General features: G+C 38.9%; 2 protein-coding genes across 4 annotated transcripts in view; one reads left to right on the top strand and one right to left on the bottom strand.

Moving 5' to 3' along the window:
• Positions 1-629, top strand: part of LOC118827821 (L-threonine dehydratase catabolic TdcB-like) — a 35,696-nt gene extending 35,067 nt beyond the window's left edge. For all 3 annotated transcript variants that reach the window (XM_036734139.1, XM_036734137.1, XM_036734138.1), the window contains one exon: positions 121-629. In XM_036734139.1, the coding sequence (XP_036590034.1) occupies positions 121-219 (99 nt within the window). In that variant the 3' untranslated portion in view covers positions 220-629. The remainder of the gene's footprint in view (positions 1-120) is intronic.
• An 11,284-nt stretch (positions 630-11,913) lies between these two features.
• Positions 11,914-17,694, bottom strand: TMEM254 (transmembrane protein 254). The gene is made up of 4 exons (XM_036736910.1): positions 17,550-17,694; positions 14,562-14,665; positions 14,288-14,347; positions 11,914-12,813 (listed from the first exon to the last, which is right to left on the bottom strand). Exons 1-4 carry the CDS (start codon positions 17,637-17,639, stop codon positions 12,693-12,695), a joined length of 375 nt encoding a protein of 124 aa, XP_036592805.1. The 5' UTR covers positions 17,640-17,694; the 3' UTR covers positions 11,914-12,692.
• Between the last annotated feature and the right edge of the window lie 4,928 nt (positions 17,695-22,622).

The raw sequence follows: 22,622 nt of genomic DNA on the forward strand, positions 1-22,622 counted from the left end.
TTGGTATTAAGAAACTTGACCAGCATGTTCCAGTACAGTAAGACTCTGCAAGGTGTTCTGTTTAGACTTCGTGGGTCTGCGACTTTTGATGACAAACCTCTCCCCTCTCCTCTACCCTAGGTCACCTGTGTTGCTGAGACTAGAGACAAGGAACAAGCAGCCCAGCTCCGAAGTGCCCTCTTAGAGCGCTACCCATCCCTGGAGTGGATGCAGCAGTGAGGTGGAGTTACATCCCTAACACTAGAGACAGCAGCATTTTTAATCCATCCAAAGAAGCCCCTACGGTTGTAGTCCCCTGATGGGCCAGAGTGGGAGGTGGGCTAGTGAAAGGCAGTGGCAAAAAAAAAAAATGCTCTGAAGGAAAATCTATAGGGTGTAAGTCATAAGAATTCAGAGATCACAAAGGGGTGGAATGGGGAAGCACTCAATTTGGAGTCATGGGTGTTGGATTCTGTTCTAGGAGAGTCCCGACTTCTGTGGGCCTAAAATTCCTAATCTGTAAAAACAATATTCAAGGTATCAAATGGAATTGGACTACATGTGCATATACACATTTAAATTCTTACAGCATCCGGTACAAAGCCCTGCCCACAAAAGAAGTTTAATAAATGTTTGTTGATTGAATCAATGAATGAGGTTGTCTGTAAGGTCATTGGAAGACTTTAAGTTGTGTGGGAATTCAAAAATTGTCTGATCCGTAAGAAAAACCATCGAAGCAGAGCTCTGAGCCAATGGTACTTTATTTAAGGGTCCATGGTCCCCGCTCATGAAGTGGACCTCAGATCTCCCTCATGATCTGAGATGCTCACTTCCTCCAGGGCCTTAGTTTTATAGTACTTGATAACCCAGACGATGCAGGTGGAACAGACCAAAAATACAGTCTTACGGGTGGATAGACCTTGCCCTTGACCCTCTACAATGACCCCCTCTTATTTGGTGATAGAAATTCTAGGGAAGAGAGGTTTACCTTCCTCAATCAACCAGACCTAAGAGACCTGTTTGGCCTGGTGTTGCCATTTCTTCTACTTCAGCTCAGCATCATTGTAGGGTACAAGGTGCTATTGTCTTAACAAGAGTGAGGTATAGTATTCATATACAGTACCACAAGTTCACACACACACACACACACACACACACACACACACACACTAAACATTTGGGTTCAAGGTACAATTTCATGATTCTCCAATTTGTCAGCCTGTACATTCCTCTATTTTGACTGGGAAAGGTCCTTCTTCCTCAAACAGAAGTGCAGCAGATTTTCACAATACCCTGTCAATAGGGCTGCTGAAATCTCACAACTCACAAAAAAAGAACTTGGAAGAAGACCCTGCCACTTGCTTCTCTCAACATTGAGTTATTATTTTTTAATTTATTAAAACAACATATATTAGGTGATAGTAATCTAGTCAAATGCATTTCAAGTTCATCAGTTCATAGAAAGTCATTTATCTTATAACTCCTGGTATTTTTTTTAATTTATTTATTTAGCATATTTAGTTTTCAGCATTGATTTTCACAAGAGTTTGAATTACAAATTTTCTCCCCATTTCTACCCTCCCCTCCACTCCAAGATGGCATATATTCTGGTTGCCCTTTTCCCCAGTCAGCCCTCCCTTCTGTCACCCCACTCCCCTCCCATCCCCTTTTCCCTTCCCCTCTTGTAGGGCAAGATAAATTTCTACGCCCCATTGCCTGTGTATCCTATTTTCTAGTTGCATGCAAAAACTTTTTTTTTGTTTTTGAACATCTGTTTTTAAAACTTTGAGTTCCAAATTCTCTCCCCTCTTCCCTCCCCACTCACCCTCCCTAAGAAGGCAAGCAATTCAACACAGGCCACATGTGTATCATTATGTATAACCCTTCCACAATACTCATGTTGTGTAAGACTAACTATATTTTGCTCCTTCCCAACCCATCCCCCTTTATTGAATTTTCTCCCTTGACCCTGTCCCCTTTCAAAAGTGTTTGTTTTTGATTACCTCCACCCCCATCTGCCTTCCCTTCCATCATCCCCCCCCCCTTTTTTTATCTTCTTCCCTCCTCTTTCCTGTGGGGTGAGATACCCAATTGAGTATGTATGGTATTCCCTCCTCAGGCTAAATCTGATGAGAGCAAGATTCACTCATTCCCCCCTCACCTGCCCTCTCCCCTGGTATTTTCACAGAAGAGTAGCTTATATAGTGCTTACCACATGCCAGGCTTTTTCCAAGCCATTTAAAAAATGGCTTTAAGGAATTTCAAAGGCCTATTTTCAGAAGTGTTTTAAAATGTTTAGTTTATGACTTTTCAGTTAGAATTTGCATTCCTGAAATGTATCAGCAAATTTGTTAACATTTCATGCTAATTAGGCAAAGTACCTATGTCCAGTTGAATTCCTACACAAGCCAGGTACCACGCTAAGAGTTTCACAATCATGCTTCTCCCAACAACCCTGGGAGATTGTCAACATACAAAGACAGATTAAATTCTTCTAATTTACTTCCATGAGATTTTCAACCCAATTAATTAATGATTTATAATTATTATTGGCAGTATTAAAATCTCAATTTTTTTTACAATGGTCCATTATTTTTAGTTAGTTCATGTTCAAAAATTCACGGTGACCCTCACAAATCCCCATTTCTGCTTTTTTGCTTCTTTGAATTACCCAACAAGCGAAATCAATTCCTTAAATTTTCTAAATTATTAATCTTTTAGCATAATTATTTAAAACAGAGCAAAGATATAATCTTTTATCAATTAATATACATTAATTACATTTTATTTTGTACTCGTATTGATTGGGGAAAAGAAACATGCAGCAACTATCAAAGAGGCATTGCTTTAAAAATTCCCAAATCTTTTCTATTTCAGTGAGATCATTTCTGACAATCACCTCCCCCAATCCACTCTCCTATCATGCTTCTTCCCTTTATCCTCTTCCCCTCCTATGACATTAGGATATTGTTAAGTCTCTCAGTTGATCAGCCAACCAGCTACTGTGCTAGCGTAACTCACAAACAGGCATGTGGTCCCCCCACTTTTTCTCTGGTTTGGGTCACACACAAATTTGCCTTCACATTGGCAGCTCTGAGATTCTCAGGAACAGGCCACTACTCCTAGATCACCACTCAAATTCTGTAAACATTCAAGGGGGGTGATCCTGTTGTTGAAAAGGAATACATTCTTACTCCTTATTATAGTTACTCATGAGTCCTCATCAATATGCTTCCCAGTTACACAATTACAATGAGGTCATTAGCTCTTATTTAACAACAGGAAAAAAGGAAGAATTATTGTGACATTACAGTTAATCAATATAATGCAAATGCAGTAATTAATACATTACAATCCACACATAAATCTCGGTCATACTTTCCCACCAATATATTATTTAGCATCTATGGGGGAAGCAGAGATTTAGTACATAAAGTAAATTCACATGCTCAAGGCAACTCACAATTCCAGACTATAAATCACAAATTCCATGATCTTGTTCTGATAATTTCTCTTTAATTACCGAAATCACATCTCTTTCATTAATCAATTATCTCTGATAACTTACCCTCAGTTAATTAAATAGCATTAAATAAACTAGAGCAAACTCTTTTCCATAAGTTTTAATTCATTCCTCTCTCTGTAAAACTCCTTAATCTGGCTTAAGTAAACAAGAAGTGTACTGGTGTTAAAATCTCTTTAATGATGTAACAAATAATAAAACAAAGATAATGATTACTTACAATTTATCGGTTGTGTTCTGGGCTAGGTCTGACTTAATCTGGTCTCCTGGTAGTTTAGGTTCAATACTGGAATGAAATGAGATGCTTCTAAGTCATTTGAAAGTTAATAAAAAGGACATTATTTTAGCTACAGTTGGGGACTGCTATTCAACATTAATATGCACTGAATACTTGGAGAATTGACTTAGTTGATTGAAATTTCCCTGCCTCTGAGTTGCCTGTCATGGTCCAACAGCCAAGCTGTTGGACCTCCTCCAAGAGAAGTTAAAGCTTTATTGGTTGTTTTGTACTCAGGACACCAGAAAGTGTCTCTTCAGATCCTCTATGTCTTCAAAGCCATGGAGGGAGTTAATTAAGAAAAATGGAGGTCCTGGGAGATCTCTGATTCTTTACTGTGGGTTTGAAAAGGAGAAAGAGAAGGTAAGATGAAAAAGAACACACTAGTATAAAAACGAGGAGGGAGTGGTGTGTGAGAAGAGAAGCACAAAAACTTGGAGGAAAAGGAGTGGGTAGGCATCAGATGAACCTCTCATCTGAACTTGACAAAGGATTAAACACATGCACATACACATAAATAATTTGATATAGAGGTACATCAGACAACAGGGAAACAAGAGGGAGGATAGTACAGGGAGTTAAATAGTCCACAAGCAAAACATATTTCCTGATCCTGAAGAATCGTAGAAGACAGTTAGTAATATCAGATATCAATGCTTTGAACCATTTTTACTCTTTTCAAAAAGAAGCTTAAGGTGATAGTGCTTAAATGTAAGAGGTCGAGTTGTTTCCCAGCCCACCACACCCACCATCCTCTCTCCATGTAACAAGGAGATGTTAATGTGTTTTAGCTGAAAAAACTAAGGAGTCCTTATATAGCTAAGCCTGTAATGCAATTATGAGAGTTCAAAGCAGTTTAGGATGGGAGTAACTTTGGGGAAAAAGATCACTATGCCTGATCCAACCATTCTGGAGAGCAGCTTGAAGCTATGCCCAAAAGACTATACAACTGCACGTATCCTTTGATCCAACAATACCACCACTAGATCTGTGTCCCAAAGAGATCCTAAAAATGGGAAAAGGATCTACATGTACAAAAATATTTATAGAAGCTCTTTATAGTGGCAAATAATTGGAGATTGAGGAGATGCCCATCAATTAAGGAATAGCTGAACAAGCTGTGGTATATAAATGTAATGAAATACTATTGGGCTGTGAGAAACGATAAGCAGGCAGATTTCAGGAAAACCTGATGCTGAGTGAAGCGAGCAGAACGGGAGAACATTGTACACAGTAACAGCAACATTGTGCAGATGACCACCTTTGATAGGCTTAGCTCTTCTCAGCAATACAGTGATCTAATTCCAAAAGACTCATGATGGAAAATGCTATCCACATCCAGACAAAGAACTATGGAGTCTGAATGCTGACCAAAGCGTACTATTTTCTCTTTTTCTTTCTTGTGGGTTTTTCCTTTTTGTTCTGATTCTTCTTTCACAACACGACTAATGTGGAAATACGTCTAATATGATTGTACATGTATAGCCTATATCAGATTACTTGCAGTCTCGGAGAGGGAAGGGAGGGAGGAAAAACATTGTAACTCAAAATCTAATAATAGTGAATGTTGAAAACTATCTTTACACGTAATTGGAAAAAATTAAGTACTGTTAAGTGGCGGGGGGAATAAAATTTTTAAAAAGTAACTTCAAAAAAAAAGAGGGTAGTAGTGGGGGCTGGGGAGGGGGGGGGAAGAGATTTTATTTTCTCATTACTCTCTATCCCCATCAGAGCTATTCATCCCATAGGATAGCTTGAATGTATTAGGGAGTAGAAACCCACACCCTCAAGACAGAGAGGTAGTATTCAAGCAGCTTCAAGAAGGGGACTTCTGGCAGCAAAAGCTAGCCAGCCATGGAATCAAGAGAGACCTAGCTCCTGAAATAGAGTCAAGTTGCACTGGGACTCTAGCTAAGGAAGACATCCAGCAGAGACTCTGAGGAGGAGAAGCTTTGTGAGAGCTCTATGCGGAATGGACACTGAGACCCCGCAGTGCCCGAGTTCTCTTGGCCAAGTGGTCTCTGTGTATTCTTTGCTTTCATTATACTATCTGTTTGTTCCCACTCTTCTTATGGATGTTCACTATATTTGTGGAAGAGGGCAGTGCAGGTTTTAGGAGGGACTTGTTTGCAGCTTTGCTTTGAGTTAATTGTGTCTCCTAGCTGTTAAAGGAAAGCATATTGGTGGAGGCTTGTTAGCTATGGTTTTAGGAGCCTGGACCCTCGAATCCTGGAGGTGATATTCATTCACTGTTCTGAGGACCCAAATTGGGAGAGTAACTCGGAGAGGCTTCTGCCTAAGATTCTGATTTTGCTCTTCAAGGTATACACCAACCACTTTGAAATTTAGTGTCAGCGCCGTATCTCCTGTCTCTTCTTTCCTCTCAAATATCCTTGTTTTTGGCATAAATGTTTTTTTTTTTAAAGATATTTCAAATACATGGAGAAACATAATAAAGAACTTACTGTGTTGAATTCCAAAGGTGTAGCAGGCTCCAAAGAGATTCTAAGCACCTAGAAGTACCAGGCTCTGTACTAGGCACTGGCAATACAAGTAGGAAAAAGATAGACAATCCCTACCCTCAATCCATCAATAAACATTTATTAAGCACCTACTTTATGCTAAGTACCAGGGATACAGAGTCAAAAGACAGTCCCTTCCCTCAAGGAATTTAAAATCTAATGGGAGGGGGGAGAAAATACACAAAAAGAAGCAGGAAAATTAGGGGAGAGCAAAAGGTGGGGTGGTATGATAAAGCAGTCTAGAAGAGTGCAGCTGGGTGGGAAATAAATGGCTGGCCTGGAGCCCCTCCTTAAATGTTTTATTTTTTTGGGAGGGGGAGGAGCTCTCCACCCTCCAAATCAGAGTGAGGGACTCTAGGGGCATCAGGTACTGATGAGGTGTGAGCTCCAGGACTGAAGTGATCTTACAGGATTGATGGGTTCCTAGGATATAATGGAGAAATCCAGAAGAATGTAGCCAGATGGAAAAATTTTAAGCATTATTAAGCACTAGTTGACTTTTTATGTCTCTTCCAACCTTGAGAAGCCTATGGCCAACATCTCAACTTTGCTTTTGCTCTTCCATAAGAGGCAATGATGAGAAAGTGGGAGAAGCATTGGAGCTGGTGTCAAAGGGCCTAGGTTTGAGACCCTGCTTGTTGCTTGTGGCACCTTGAGAAGAAGCCCTTCTCTCATAGTAAAATCGGTTCCTTCTAACTCGAAGATCCCATATTTTAAATGTCTGCCATTCATCATGAGGCTAGGGTGAGTAAGAGGGGTTTAGATAGATTATCACAAATCCACTACTGGAAAAAAGAGCAATCAAGATTGTATGTTGAACATTTTAAATGATTAATGACACAAATATCAGACTCATTCATTCAATAAGTATTTATGAAGTACTCACTACAGGTAGGTACTCTGGTAGGCACTTGAGATACAGACTACCACCTACACCAGGGATGGGGAATCTGTGGCTTCAAGGCTACGTGTGGCCCTCTAGGTCCTCAAGTGTAGCCCTTTGACTGCAGTCAAGCCACACTCAAGGACCTAGAAGGCCACATGTTGGCCTTGAGGCTGCAGGTTTCCCACCCCTAACCTACACCTATGCATTGTTGCCAAATTTTCCAGCAATTCTCGGATGAGGTGATTAAAGGATGTCTTTCAACGCAGAAGGAAAGTAGTCCATGCTTTACTGAGATAAGTCATATCCTTATTCTACAGGGCAAGAAAGAAAACCACCAGTGATCACATTCAGGTCAAGGAATACTACAATGGAGTGGCAGGAGTAATGACCCAGGAAAGTGGTGGTAGAAGAAATATTTTTGTTTTTCAATTATAGTAGTTCTACTCTGTAACCCAGCCTGCAGACAAACAGACCCCCAAAGAAAAGAGGGTATAATGCAATCCTTTCTATTATTTCAAACACTTTAAATAGTGTTTTTGCATCCACAGGCTGATCTGTCATTACAAAGCACTTAGAATGAAAAAAGAAAGATTTTGAATTTGAGGGAGTCAGTACAGTTCCCATTTCCCACTTTATTTGATTTGTGTCTTGTGCCTGCCAATTTTTTTTTCTGTCTAAAGCAATGTAAATTTTTCATGGATACATAGTGATGTACGTTTCCATTTTGTACCCCAGTAAGTTTGTCCAGACTAACTTCTTCAACCTTTTGGTAATACGTGCATGTTAGATAGGGAAATAAAATTATTCTCAGCTATCCTATTCTTTCTTCCAAAGGTAGTTTCTCCTTGAACCTTTGCGTTACAGGTATACTATCTGCTAAATTTCATTAGCATAGCTCAAAGGAAATTTTTATTGAACAGTATGTTGTGAATGCCTATGAATATTGTAGTCTTATAAAGTGAACCCTAACACGGAAGGTGAGTGGGTTGTTTCATTTTAGAATTATTTCAAAACATGTAACAATTGTAAAGTTAGTATTTTGCAAATATTAGAATATTCATTTTCAATTTGTATTTCCTTCCTTTGCAATGTACCACCTAATGGATGACGTGGAATTTTGTTTAAAAAAAAAAGTTATTTGAAAAAAAGCTTTTCCAAATTTCAGAGAAACCTACCCTATAACTGTTTGATATTTCGTGTCTCCCAAATCAGTGAGTAGTTGGGAACCAACCCAACATCGGATGTCATGTTCTGATACAGATAATATTTATTTTTAAAATAGGGATGTGTAAATGTGCCTGTGGTTTGTAAATAGAACACTTTGAGTGGCAAGAAGAACAAACAGGGTGTCAGAGGGCTGGATCAGTGGCATTTGATCACTACAAGAAAAAAACACAGCAAGACATTTTCATAGGAGATAGATTATTAAACATAAAACATATAGCAAAAAAAAAATGGTATAATGTTTGCCCCTCTGTAATGTAACCACAATGAAAACACGAAACCTTTACATTAGATCACAACACTAAAAAACCATTCAATTCAATCCATGCTCCCATGGACTTGAGATGGAGCTACAAGGAAAAGAGATCCAAGGATTCAGAACAAAGAGCATCAAAGTTGGAGTTGGGAATTACAAAGCAAAAATATACATATACATTCATTTCTTCAATGTCTATTTGAGTACCAGCTTTATGCAAAAGTTGTTCAAAGTTGTACCATAGCTTATATATACATACATATATATATATACACATACATACATACATATATATATATACACATACATACATACATATATATTAATATATATATAGGACTTTACATACATTGTCGTTTGATCTTCAAAATAACCCTAAAGAAGGGCAAGTTTTATGATTTGTGTTTTTAGTGGAAGTATTATCATTAGCCCATTTTATAGAGGAAACAAGTTTCAAAAAACCCTTAAAGTTGCTGGCCAGAAGCAACACAGGGAACAAATAGAACTAGAAGTAAAAGCCAAGTTTAATGCTCTATACTTAGCTGCCTTTAGTGTCCTTGGCCTCAAGGAGTTTGGTATCTAGTAAGGGAGATAAGTGACTAAAACTCGGAAGTGTGTGTTTCTGAGGAGTCATCCAGATGGATAATACAATGTAAGTGATATAGAAGCTTAGGGGAGGGAATTATCATTTCCGTGAAGATCTGCAAAGAGATAGCAAAAGTAGAGAAGAAAGGCAGAATTTTTAAACGGCAAAGATGGGAGGGTTAAGATGTCAAGATCTAAGAAGATAACGTACGTAAAAGACTTTGTAAACGGAAAGTACTAGATAAATGTCTGCCATTCTGGGAGCAAAGACAGGACAGTAAGATAACACTTTGGGAGATAGAAAAGTAGTTCTAGATGGCTGGAATGTAATGTTCCAGGAGAAAATAGTGATGAGGGCTAAAAAATGAAGTAGGGACAAGATCATTGAATGACAGACTAGTATGTTTGTATTCTATTCTGAAGACTATGGGGAACTATTTAAGGCTTTGAGGGGGGAAGGAGTCTAAATTAAGGTTTTGGCAATTAGAAGAAAAGGAAGTCTACGATGGAGAAACGCTGGTTACTGACCAGAGGTGAGGTGAGGATTAAGGGTGGAAAAGGAGTCAAGAGACGACTCCACAGTCTCCAAGCATGATGACTATTAAATGCAATTTATTTATTTAACATATTTGGTTTTCAGCATTGATTTTCACAACATTTTGAATTACAAATTTTCTCCCCATTTCTACCCTCCCCCCCACTCCAAGATGGCTTATATTCTGGTTGCCCTGTTCCCCAGTCAGCCCTCCCCTCTATCACCCCCCTCCCCTCTCATCCCCTTTTCCCTTCCTTTCTTGTAGGGCAAGATAAATTTCTACGCCCCATCCCCTGTGTATCTTATTTTTTAGTTGCATACAAAAACTTTTTTGTTTTTGAACATCTGATTTTAAAACTTTGAGTTCCAAATTCTCTTCCCTCTTCCCTTCCCACCCACCCTCCCTAAGAAGTTGAGCAATTCAACCTAGGCCACACATGTATTATTATGTGTAACCCTTCTACAATACTCATGTTGTGAAAGGCTAACTACATTGCATGATGACTATTAATGATAGTGCCATGAACAGGAAGAGCTGTCTCTAGGTATTTGAAATTTGAAGGGCTGTCATATGGAAGCAGGACTAGATTGTTCTGCTTGGCCAAGAAGGAAGGCAAAAGAAGGCAAGTGGAAAGAAGTTGATTTCAATTCCATGCAAGGAAGGACTTCCTAACAATTAGACTTTTCTAGAGTCAAGTTAGCTGATTCAGGAAGAAGTAGGCTAAAAAAATAAAATAAAATAAAATAAAAGTAGGCTAGCCCTCACTGAAGGTTCTCCAAGTTAAAGTTGGATGATCATCTTTGGATCATGTTCAACGCACACGTGTGTGTATGGATTATAACAACATAAATGAAGATAACAGTAAAAGGCTATAAAATTCTGGTCAAATAAACACAATCTAAGCTAACGATAATCATGAAAAATAATGCTGAAAGTAACTAATTAGATACATGTAAAATTAAATAATTCTGAGGTTCTACCTAACCACTATCAGATTGGCAAACACAGACACACACAAAGGAAAATGACAAATATTGCAAAACAAGTGTACTCTTGCACTGCTGGCAGAGCTGTGAATTAGTCCCACCATTTTGGAAAGCAATTTCCAATTATGCTTCAAATTTTATTAAACTGTGCCTACTCTTTGATTCAGAAATTCCACTATTAGACATATTGCCCAAAGACAATCTTTTTTTTAAAAATAGATTTAATAAAAGACTCAGACAAAAATGTTTATAGGACCACTTTTTGTAACAGCAAATAAACAGAAATTAAGGGGTATCCATCAATCGGTGAATGGCTGAACAAATTATGATATATTGATATAATGGTGCAATTGTACCATAAGAATCATAAAAGTAATGGTTTGAGGGAATACTAGGTACATTTATATGAACTAAGACAGAACCCAGAGCACAATTCATACAATAACATTGTAAAGACAAACAACTTTGAAAGATTTAAGAAATTTTATCAAGATAATGATTAACCACGATTTCAGGAGATGGCTAATGAAGCCACTGCCCACCTCCTGAGAGAAGTGATGAATCCAAGGTGCAGAATGAAACAGTTATTTTGGAACATGGCCAATGCAGGAATTTGTTTGTCTTGACTATGCATATTTATTATTTTCCCCCACTTAATAGTATTTTATTTTTTCCAATTATATGTAAAGATAGTTTTCAACATTCCCTTCTATAAGATTTTGAACTTTTTTCTCCCTCCCTCCCCCCTTCCCAAGATGGCAAGCAATCTGATATATACATACATGTACAACATATTGAACATATTTTCACATTAGTCATGTGAAAGAAGAATCAGAACAAAAGGGAAAAGCCATAAGAAAGAGTGAAAATAGTATGCTCTGATCTGCATTCAGACTCTATAGTTCTTTCTCTAGATGTGCATGGCATTTTCCAACATGAGTCTTTTGGAATTGTCTTAGATCACTGCACTGCTGAGAAGAGCCAAGTCTATCAAAGTTGATCACTGTACAATGTTATATGCATATTTATTATAAAGGAGAAAAAGAAGTAGGAAGGAGAAGAGGAAAGATTAGAGCTCCTTTCCCTGCCCCCAAAGTGAGGAAAAAAAAGGAAATCCAGAAGGAATCAGACAAGTAGAATGGTTTTGAAATTTATATTTTGAATTTATTACATGTTTAAAAAGAAAAACAAGTTTTACATAATCAATTTACAATTTCTTATATGACACTCTCCTTTTGTTCCCCGATATACATGGAAACGCTCATTTTGTGCTTGCAAAGTTGAGAATTAAAAAAAAAAAACATTGTTACATATAACCCCTTCATTTTGCAGTCCCAGAACTGTTAACTGACTTTGTATGTCTCATCTCTTCTGCTAGACTATAAAAACCCTGCAGTGAGTTGTTTAGTCAGTTAGTTGTGTTCCACTCTTTGTGACCCCATTTAGGGTTTTCTTGGTAAAGATACTATGGCAGTTTGCCATTTCCTTCTCCAGCTCATTTTACAGATGAGGAAACTGAAGCAAAGAGGGTTAAGTGACTTGCCCAGGGTCACACAGCTAATAAATGTCAAGTGTCGGAGGCTGCATTTGAACTCAGGTCCTCCTGACTCCAGGGCCAGCACTCTAAACATGTCTAATTCATATTGTGCCTTGCACACTACAGGCATTTAACAGATGTTTGTTGAGCTACACAGAATTCAATAAACCTAGTCAGGCAGCCTATGCTCAGAAATGATGAAAATCATCAGTTATTGGACATGATGATGCAAGAGTTTTAAAGTCAGAGAAAGAAACCAAACCTATTTGCAGTATAGACATTTTCTGAAATGATCAAAAAAACCGCTAAATTTTTTAAAAAAGATTTAGACAAAGTAGGAATGAATATACAATATACAAAAAAACTTATTTAATTTCTTCTTTACTTTTTTTTGTGATGGTCAGGTTTATATGCAAGTAGGATGGAGAGAGAAGCGACCCCGAAGAGGAATGTTTGCACACACCACAGCAGTCGAGCCCAGCCATCTGTGATACCTTTTTTACTGCATGGAAATAAACAGGACATTAGAAACATGGCCATCTTCATTTTGTATAAAGGGTTCTACATCCAACAGTTAGGATTCCTTTATAAACATAAAGACCCAAATGAAGGCAGCATTTATTCTACAGAGATTTAATGATACTAATTAAACTTATATTTTCTTGGCCATTTTTTAGATAGAAAAAACATTTAGATGCAAGCCATTTTGAATTTTTTTTTTTGGCAACCCCATATTTTGCTCGGGATGTATTTTTAAAATCAATATACTGGGATGTGTGATGATCTGGGCATAGTTTATCTACACAATCTGCTAGCACCACTCATTCTTTACTTGCTTGAACCATTTGATAATTTCAAGAGATTTTCATAACCAGATAGTCTAGTCACACAAGGTATCTCTATTACAGATGCAACCATGAAGTCCTCGGTATATAGGAACACTGTGTCTTGTTCTTTTTCCATATTCTAAACAAATTAAGAGATCTGACTCCAAAATTCTAACTTCTCAAATGGCTAAAAACATTTTTTCTTATTATGTGGCCTAGCAAATTGTGGTAAGCACGTGGCCTAAACCTAATTTATGATGTGAGGTGATGATGGGTCACCAAGAAAAAAGAGAAAGGAAGGAAGGAAGGAAAGAAAGAAAGAGAGAGAGAGAGAGAGAGAGAGAGAGAGTGAGAGAGAAAGGAGGAAGGGAGGAAGAAAGAAAGAAGGAAAGGAAGGAAGGAAGAAAGAGGAAGGAAGAAAAAAGAAGGCAAGAAAGGAAGGGAGAAAAAGAAAAAGAAAGAAAGGAAGGAAGGGAGAGAGAAAGAAAAGGAAGAAAGAGAAACAAAGGAAGATGGGATGGAGGGAGGGAAGGAAGGAGGTAGGAAGGAATGAAGAAATTAGTAAGAGAGAAAGAGAGAGGGAGGAAGGAGAAAAAAATCGAAGAGAGAAAAACAAACTGCGACTTAGTGACTTCAAACTATGAATAGTTTGTAGCTGCACCAATGCTAATATAAAAAATATTACTAGATTAATTCCCAAACCAAGTATCTTTTTCAAATTTTGTCCAAAATAGCTATTATCCTGAAAAGAACTTTCACTGAAAAGGCTTTCATTCTTCTCCCATGGTCCTGACTGGTCAAGGATGATATAAAATAAAGAGCACTGGATTTGGAGTTGAGTACCTGGGTTCAAATCCCTGTTTTCTGCTACTTGGTAAATGTATGACCTTTAGTCAAGTCTCTTAATCCTTTTTTGGCCTCAATTCCCTCATTGGTATTGGTATAGTGGATTGGATTAGATAATTTCTAAATTCTATGACCTTTTTATATGAACTCTAACCTCCCCTCAAAACACTGATCTTTATCCTCCATATCAGAAGAATTAACTGAATCATCTAAGAATAGCTCATTTTAATTTGGTTTATTTCCAATTTCAATTAATTAAAGAAAAGGAAGGAAAGAAGTTGGAAGAAAATCCTGACCACTTACTTGCACAGTATCATAGCATATATGGCTTCTCCCAAATGAATCAACCAGGCAAGGGAACACCTAAAACACAAAGCAGTGATGATTTTAGATGGATTGTTTCCAGTAAGTGAATCCTGTCACAGAAATGCAAAAGGAAAGATGCTAGCTAATTGGGAAATAGATATTGGTGGAAGATTAAAATGCAGAAGACCAATGGCACAGGCTTTCCAGATCTCCATGAGTCTCTCTAAAATATTGCATGGTCAACATCTGTTTTTTTCCAGAGCTCACTTACCCATTACGTATGAGTACGAAATAGTTATCCACCAAGTACTCAGTAAAGAGCCCCAGAGGTCCAAGTTTCTGGTAGGGGACGCTCTGAGGCCAGTAGGCTACCCACTGAAAAAGAAGCAGAAAAGGAACAGAATACACATTAGGTCACCTGATAGCCATGGAAACTTTCCCTTTTAAGAGACTGTCTGTAAACGAATCCTCACTCTACAAAGCAGGAACTGCCCCTTATCTGTATTTTGAAAGGCAGCTAGCAAACTGAGCTCTACCAAAATACATCAGATCATCACCACAGAAATTCTGAGTAAAATCCATTAGGTCCCAGCTTATTTGTCCCAAGTTCCAAAAGACCAGCAAAAGGGGAACACCATGTATGTGGTTTGAATTCTAGGTACCCATGGAAAAGTGGACACTTGAAAATTAGAAGCTAGACCAAAATTGACCCCTCCAGAAGTGCAGTTGTTAAGCCAGGCAAATTTCTTTCTGAAAGAGACCATGACTTTCATATTACCAATGCTACTGCTTTCGTGAAGTTTCCACCTGTAACGACCTTTTCCACCCTCAAACCTCACCAAGTATTTTGTTTTTCTATCTATCTGGTGCACTATCAAGATAATTGTGTACTTGTATGCTTCCACAGGTGTCTTAAGGCCAGGGAGATTATGGGATTCATGAAGGCTGGGCCTATCTTGTCTTATCCTTCAGTACAATGCTCTACACACAACAGGAACTCAATGTTTGCTGAAGTGAACATAGTTCATATTTATTCCACATACTTTTCCCATTTATAAGACTGGGGCATTGGAAGATAAATGAGTTACAACTTAATGTTGTAACTGTCTCATTTATATTATTTCGAGCATCTCTCTCCTTCTGAACACAAGATTGTTGCTAGTTCCAGATCTTACTTTGTTGCTCTCGCTCTCCTTCAGCCCCCAATTCAGTGCTTGACTTAAATAAAATCTCCCTGTCCTGTTCTACAGTCTGCCATGCTGTTTCTCCCTCTTTAGTCAAATGACATCTGAAATTCCACGGAGATTTCCCAAAGCATGGTAAAGGGAAGTGAGAGCATCCACAAATCCTATCCTGTCCCAACATGAAATGCTAGCTAGTCCTTCCTCCCTATTCTACCTTGGCAAGTAAAATTCCATTCCATCAAATACTATATTGTTACAGTACAAAAATAAAGGTATAACAAAAACATTTTTATATTGTAGTCCTACTGCCTGTTATAATGTCTAAAGTCCTTAGCACACATTCAAAGCCTCCATCATCTGACCGCATGTACTTTCTGGGCATTATAGCCTTTCTCCCTTTTAACAATCAATGGCCCCACCTATGATATTTCATTCCATCCTCCTTTCCTGCAAAATCCTACTCTCTCCAGATCCCATTCATCCTTTACGGCCTGGGTTAAGACTCCCTATCTCCTCCATGAAAATATTCCAAACCATTTTTTTCTCCCTATTCTGCCTCATGTGTGGGCTACTACATCAGGCTTGCTGCAAACAGTCGTTATCTTACTCCCTCATCACTTCGTCTCTACCCGCCTCATGGACCTTCAAATGACCTTGTCCCATCCCCCTGCTTCCCGGACCTTGGAATAACCTTGTCCCAAACCACTCCCTTTCCGGTTCTGAAACCATCATCAAATCAATTCTGCCACTGCTCCTGGACAGGGAGGATGTGCCCCTCTCCCTGCCATACCTACTAGCATGTAAGCTCTTTAAGGATAGGGCCTGTCTTCAGTTATGCTTTTGTATCCTCGGCATCATTTAGCACAGTGCTTGGCACACAGTAGTTGTTCTTCATCCTTCCTTCTGGAAGAGGACCAATGACGTCATGGGGTGATGTCTTGACTTGCCGAGGGATTTGCATTCAAGTGAGCCAGAGATGCACAAAGTCGTCAGCCTCACGTAGCAAGCACTTGATAAATGCTTTTATCCATTTTTCATTCAGTCATACTCCTGTATTGGTCATCTGGTACTCTCTTAAAGCTATCTTGGCATGGGTCTTGTCCCTCTAATCTGCCCACCATCTTTGAGAGCTGGGAATAAATGGTTTAAATTTTGAGGCTGCTACTAGCAGGCAAGGGTCAGGAGGAAGGGCCCACAATAACCGGTTTACATAAAATTGTAAGGTTGTCTCCCCTACTAAACTGTAAAATCCCTAAGAGCAGCTACCTTTTCCTTGTAGCTCGCTGCCCAGCATATAGTAGGCTTTTACTAAATGCTTGTTGCTTAACTGAATGCTGACAAATCCATTTCTTCACAACCACCCTTAACCAACCTGGTAAGCGGGTATTGCAGGTGTTTCCATTTTACACGTAAGGGAAGCTATAGTTTGAATGATGTTAAAATCAAATCAAGCATTTATTAAGTGCCTACTAAGCGCACAAAAGGGTCTTATTCAGGATTTTTATGCAGCCATTGGCAGGGAAAGCCCACTCCCCACCCTCAAACTCTTAGCCTTCTCACTCCGAGTCGAGAGGGAGTGTTTACACCCCCTGCTACTCAACCTCCAGGCTGGTCCAGCCTGACCACCCGATCTTCATCCAGACTCCTGTAACTTAGGCAACGCAGGGATGGGAAAGGGAGGAGGGGAAGGGAGATGCTCGCATGCGCACGAACCACAAGAAAAAGCAAGCCGAGAGCATCCAATGCGCCTGAGCCCCTCGGACGACTTTTAAAATTCCACCAATCCTCACCGTGAAGTATCCCAGACCTATGGCGGTGATCACCATGCCCACCGGGCTGCCCCTCCGGAAGTAAACGCCAGCCAGCTCCGAACCTTTCTTTTCCTTCTCCTCCATCCTGAAAGCTTTGTCGGCCCAGGGCACGGCTCCCACCCCCCAGCTAAGGGAAAAGTGGACTAACCCGTTCCTGGCGGAGGGCGCGTGCGCAAAGACTCGGGCATGGGGGAGAGGAGGGAGGCCGAATGCGCTTGCGCTCCGCTCTTCTGGGGCTCCTTACTCCTCGCCCCCCCCACTCACCGTGAGGTAACCGAGGGACACCGTGATCACTGCGAACCAGGGGAGGCTGCCTCTCTTGAAGTAGGCTGCACCGCTCCCCGCTGCCTCCATGGTCACCACGCCTTGCACTGTCCGGAGCGGACTGTGCAGGACTAGGCTAAGAGAGTGGACAGGGGGCGGGGCCTGGGGCGGAGCTAGGCGCCCTCTGAATACCACGTGGAGGGAGCATATTCATGCCCTGACCTGCGCTCCACCCACGCACCCTCATGCACACTCCCCCCATGCACTAATGCACCTGCACGCGCCTGTCGAGTGTACGTGCATCTCCTTTCGTTACAGAGGGAGAAACAGAGGCACAGTGATTTGCTCAGGGTCAGAGAGCTAGTAAGCCTCTGATATGGAATTGCAGCCAAGTTCTTGCTCACTACAAGTCCAGGGCTCTCCTTATGCCCTGCATCGAACATAGTTCGGTGCTCTCCTATTATGCCCTTACTTATCTTGGGTTTCAGCTGCTATCAGGTGATTTTGTACTTTCTTTCAATTTTGTGATATTCTTGGGGAGATCACTTGTCTAAATGTAAAAAGTCGCAAGCATAAGTATTGGATGATAATCAAAGATTCTATCTCGTAATTATGCATTTCATAATTATATATTCTATTCTATATATCTATTCTAAAGAAGCTGACAGTCTAATGGTTAAGACAACTAGCTATGGACAAATGACGTGTATACAGGATAAATTGGAGCAAATAGCTGAGGGAAGGTCCTAGCATTGGTAAAATCTTGTTGCAGAATATGAGATTTTAGCTGGACTTGAAGGAAACCCAAAGACAGAAGTTAGAAGGGAAGGAATTCTAGGCATGGAGGACAGCCAGCGGGGAAATGCAATCAGGGAACAGAGTCCAAGGACTCCAGTGACACTGGATGGAAAACCATGGAAGAGAGCAAAATGTAAACAGACTGGAAAGGTAGGAATGGGCCAGGTTATGAAGGACTTTAAAAACAAGACAGGATTTTATATTTTATCTTGTAGGTGATAGGGAGCCACTGAAGTTTATTGAGTAGGGGGATGACATGGATTATGGAAAGTTCAGATTCCTTTCTATGATTATGGAAAATTTTAACGCACAGAAAAATTAATGACTTTAAAATCAAGAGAAAAAGATACAGATTTTTGGGGAAAAAACCTTTCCATTAAATAGATACGATTAAAATCAGACCTCAAAAAGTTCATGGGGAGTTGACACATATATAAAATAACCATTTAACGGAAGGGTGAGTGGTCTGAGAGCATGAACAAAGAGTTTTCTTACCCTTTTAAAAATAGAATTATTTTCCAAATCACCTACAGTTCTGAATATATTCTTCCCTTCCTTTCCCCTTACCCAGTGAATCATCTTTTATAACAAAGACTAAAAAAGAAAGATGCTGGAAAAGTAGTCTGGGAGAAATTAGACTAACACCCTAGACCAGATTTCGTAACACATTCTGGGGTTTTTTTGGGGGGGAGGCAATCAGGGTTAAATGACTTGCCCAGAGTCACACAACTAGTAAGTGTCAAGTCTGAGGCTGGATTTCCCATAATATTTTCTAAATGGATATGTGACCTTAATGTTAAAGATCATACTGTACTATTAAAAAATTAGAAAAAAAAAAGTAAATCATATATCTTGCTAAGGGGCCCCTTGAACTTATTGAGTTGCCATATTTTCCAGAAACACTGGACCTAGAATATGCAGGAAGCCCTGAGCATGTCAATAATGAGCCCCCTCCCCCAAGCTGATATAATTTATTGTTTGCACCCCAAGCTGGACTCCCTGTCTGTCCTTGGGAGTTAAACCAGCTACAAAGGCAGGCACTGCCGAGTCTGCATCAGACTGAGAAACTTTTTGTTGCAGTTGGGACCACCGTAGTTAAGCAGACCCTCCTTTCTCTTCATAGTCTAGCACATGGCTGCCCAACCTTAGGTTATCTTAGGGCCGCGTTAAAATAAAATAATTATTCGAGAGCCGCACCCAGAATAAAAAATACAGTGGACTAATAGAAAGTGGGGGAATACACATCGTCAATACAACAGACAGACGAATGCACGAAGCATGAAAGCAAACACAAGACAACAAAGTGACAACACAACAGTGTAAAGGTAGGTGCATCATACAGATGAACATATCCCACAGATTGATGGAAAATTCCGTGCCATACGTTCTGCCTGTAATACTGCTTAAAAACACCAAAGAAAATTAACATCGACAAGATTATTTATTAGTGATGGAATTAAAAAGTCTAATATGCATTCCATGCAAATTATTATTTTTTTTCGCTCATGAAAATTAAAACCCACAGGCTCCCCCCCCCCCCCCCATAAAATCGCATTGTGGGCCTGCCGCATGAGGCCCGAAGACTGTATTTTGGACAGCCCTGGTCTGGCAGTTCCCAAGGAAAAAGAATGCTACTTTTGCCATTACCTTTCTCCTCCCTATGACGTCCCCCAAGGCTTTCTTTGTACTGTTGAACAACTTGAACCTGTGTAGAAGTTCTGCATGCATATTCATTTCTCTTGTAATAAATCCAATTACAACACATGTCTCACGGACTTGTGATTTTTTTCCTCCCATGGGTATAGGTATGAAATGAATTCTTAACCAAACAAGAGAGGCAATTGCATAAGATAGATTGCACAGATAACTTTGATTATATGAAAATGAAAAACTCTTGCACAGACATTAATACACCTAGGAAAAAGGAAGGTGGTTGGCCATTTTCCCATAGATGAGTGGTCAAGGGATTGGAGCAAACACTTTTCAAGCGAACGATTTAAAAGTATCGACAACCACATGAAAGAAAAACTAAATCGCTAATAATAAGAGAAATGCAAATCAAAACAACCCTGAGGTTCCCATCTTAATCCCTACAAATTGGCAGAGATTACAAAAATAGCAATAGTGTTAGAACAACTGTCAAAAGATAGACACAGTGATGCATTGTTGTTGGGGATGTGAATTGATACAGCCATTTTGGAAAGTAATTTGGAATTACCCAAATGAAATCACTAAAAATCTAAATAAAATTATATAGTTGTACATATAAGAGTATATATTATATAAGATTATATATTGTAAAATAATATAGATAAAAGTACTACCACACCCTTTGACCCATCGATTCTATTACTGGGCTTCCATTACCCAAGTAAGCTGTTGATAAGAACAAGGTTCCCATATACACCAAAATGTTTATAACAGCACTTTTTTTGTGATAATTAAGAACAAAGTAGATGACCATTGATTAGGAAATGCCAGAACAAATTGTGGTACATGAATATAATGGAATGATGTGTGTGATGAATACAGAAAAGCATGGAAAGATCTGTATAAACTAAAGCAGAATGAAGAAAGCAGAAGAATGCAAGAAAACAATACACATAGTCATTTCAGCAATGGAAAAGGAAAGACCAACCACACACAAAATAATCAAGTGTGAATGGTGCAAAATTATAAAGAATTCATATGGTATAAAAAAGAGATTTGAGAAGGACACCTCCATTCCATGCCTTTGTAAAAATGGGAGGGCTGTGCATGTTGCAAATTGCATGCTTTGGGACTTTTTCAATGTATTAATTGGTTGTCCTGATTTTCCCCTTATTTTTCTTTCCTTTGTTTGGGTGGGTGGGTGGGGTCCTTATAATACAGTTTTCTCTTCTACATTGCAACTTTCCCCATGATAGTTTTGATATATCTCCTCAGCATAAGAAATTAAGTGGGAATTTTTTGAGAGTTTTGCAGATAACACAAGATCGGCAGACAACACAGAAATTCAGAAGTGCATAAAACATATTTGTAGTATTGTATACTATAAACATACTTTATCTTTTAATACCATAATAATTCAGACTTCTCCTCCGGTAGGGCCAAAACATTTGCATGGTTTTTCCAGATTGTGAGGGTACCACACCTCTAATCCCAGGGATATGGAAGAGTTAACCATACTACCTCTTTTATGGAATGGCTCTCTGGGAAGGGGAGAAGGAAAGGTGCTGGGAGAAAATTATGATGATCTGAAATACAAAAGACATTAATAAAAGCTTATTTTAAAATTTTTTAAGGAGATAAAGGCAGTTCAGTAAAACTGTACAATGCATCAACTGCGTCTGACAGTATATGCAGTTTTCTATACCCTTAGACCCCTGCAAAAGGTGGGAGATATATTTTCTTGTCTTTGAGGACAAATTTGGTCATCAAAATTACACAGGTGTTTGACGAATTTAAAAAAAAAGTCTTTTTTAAAAACAATTTTCAAGAGAAGAATTTTTTCCACCAGAAAAAAAAAGACTTAGAGTCACTAAATGTCAAAGAAATGCAAAGTATCACAATCTAGAAGTACCATGTCATGCTCATCAATCTGGCAAAGACGCTAAAAGAAGGAAAACTCATTATTAGAGGTGCTACGAGATGATAGACATTCTAATTTTACTGTTGTCAGAGCTGTGAATTGGTCAACTGTCGTGGAAAATAATTTGGAATTGCATAGGAGAAGTTAACACATTATTCATATTCTTACATAGACATTTCTCTCTTGGGACAATATCACAAAGAAGAAACCGATAAGAAGAAAAGGCAGCAAAATGTTCATAGAATCATTGTTTATGATAACAAAAAGCTTGAAACAAAATAGGTGCCCAGTGACTGGGGGAAAGGCAGAACACATCATGGTGTATGAGTATAATGTAATTTTAATGAGTTACAAGGAATGATAAACATGAAGAATTTAGGGACCCGTTTGTACATTGATGAAATGTTCCAGAATGAAGAAATCAGAGCCAAAAGAAAAAAATATACACAATGACTTCAACAATGGAAATAAATTTGACATGGAGACACACTAAAACTCAGCTCAAACACAAAGGTCAGTGTTAATACCATTTTGTCAAAATAAGACTGTATCAATAAATCAATTTAATTTTAAAAAGTTTTTTTTCCTGAATTTAAAAATGGAAGTACAATAAATCTTTCTCTGAATGAACCTGGTGAGTCAAATAGATGCTGCCAAAGATAATTTAATCTGTAATCTGACTTAGTTTGTTTATATAGTCTGTT

The sequence above is a fragment of the Trichosurus vulpecula genome, chromosome 8 (genome assembly GCF_011100635.1).
Source record: "Trichosurus vulpecula isolate mTriVul1 chromosome 8, mTriVul1.pri, whole genome shotgun sequence".
NCBI classification, from domain to species: Eukaryota; Metazoa; Chordata; class Mammalia; order Diprotodontia; family Phalangeridae; genus Trichosurus; species Trichosurus vulpecula.

What these genes read in the sequence shown, in the direction of transcription:
- TMEM254 (XM_036736910.1), bottom strand. Translation starts at nt 17,639, where the DNA reads ATGGAGGCAGCGGGGAGCGGTGCAGCCTACTTCAAGAGAGGCAGCCTC. An exon ending in TTCGTACTCATACGTAATGG is followed by an intron (nt 14,348 to 14,561) that starts GTAAGTGAGCTC and finishes TTTGTGTTTTAG; the next exon opens with GTGTTCCCTTGCCTGGTTGA. An exon ending in TATGCTATGATACTGTGCAA is followed by an intron (nt 12,814 to 14,287) that starts GTAAGTGGTCAG and finishes ATTTCCATGCAG; the next exon opens with TAAAAAAGGTATCACAGATG.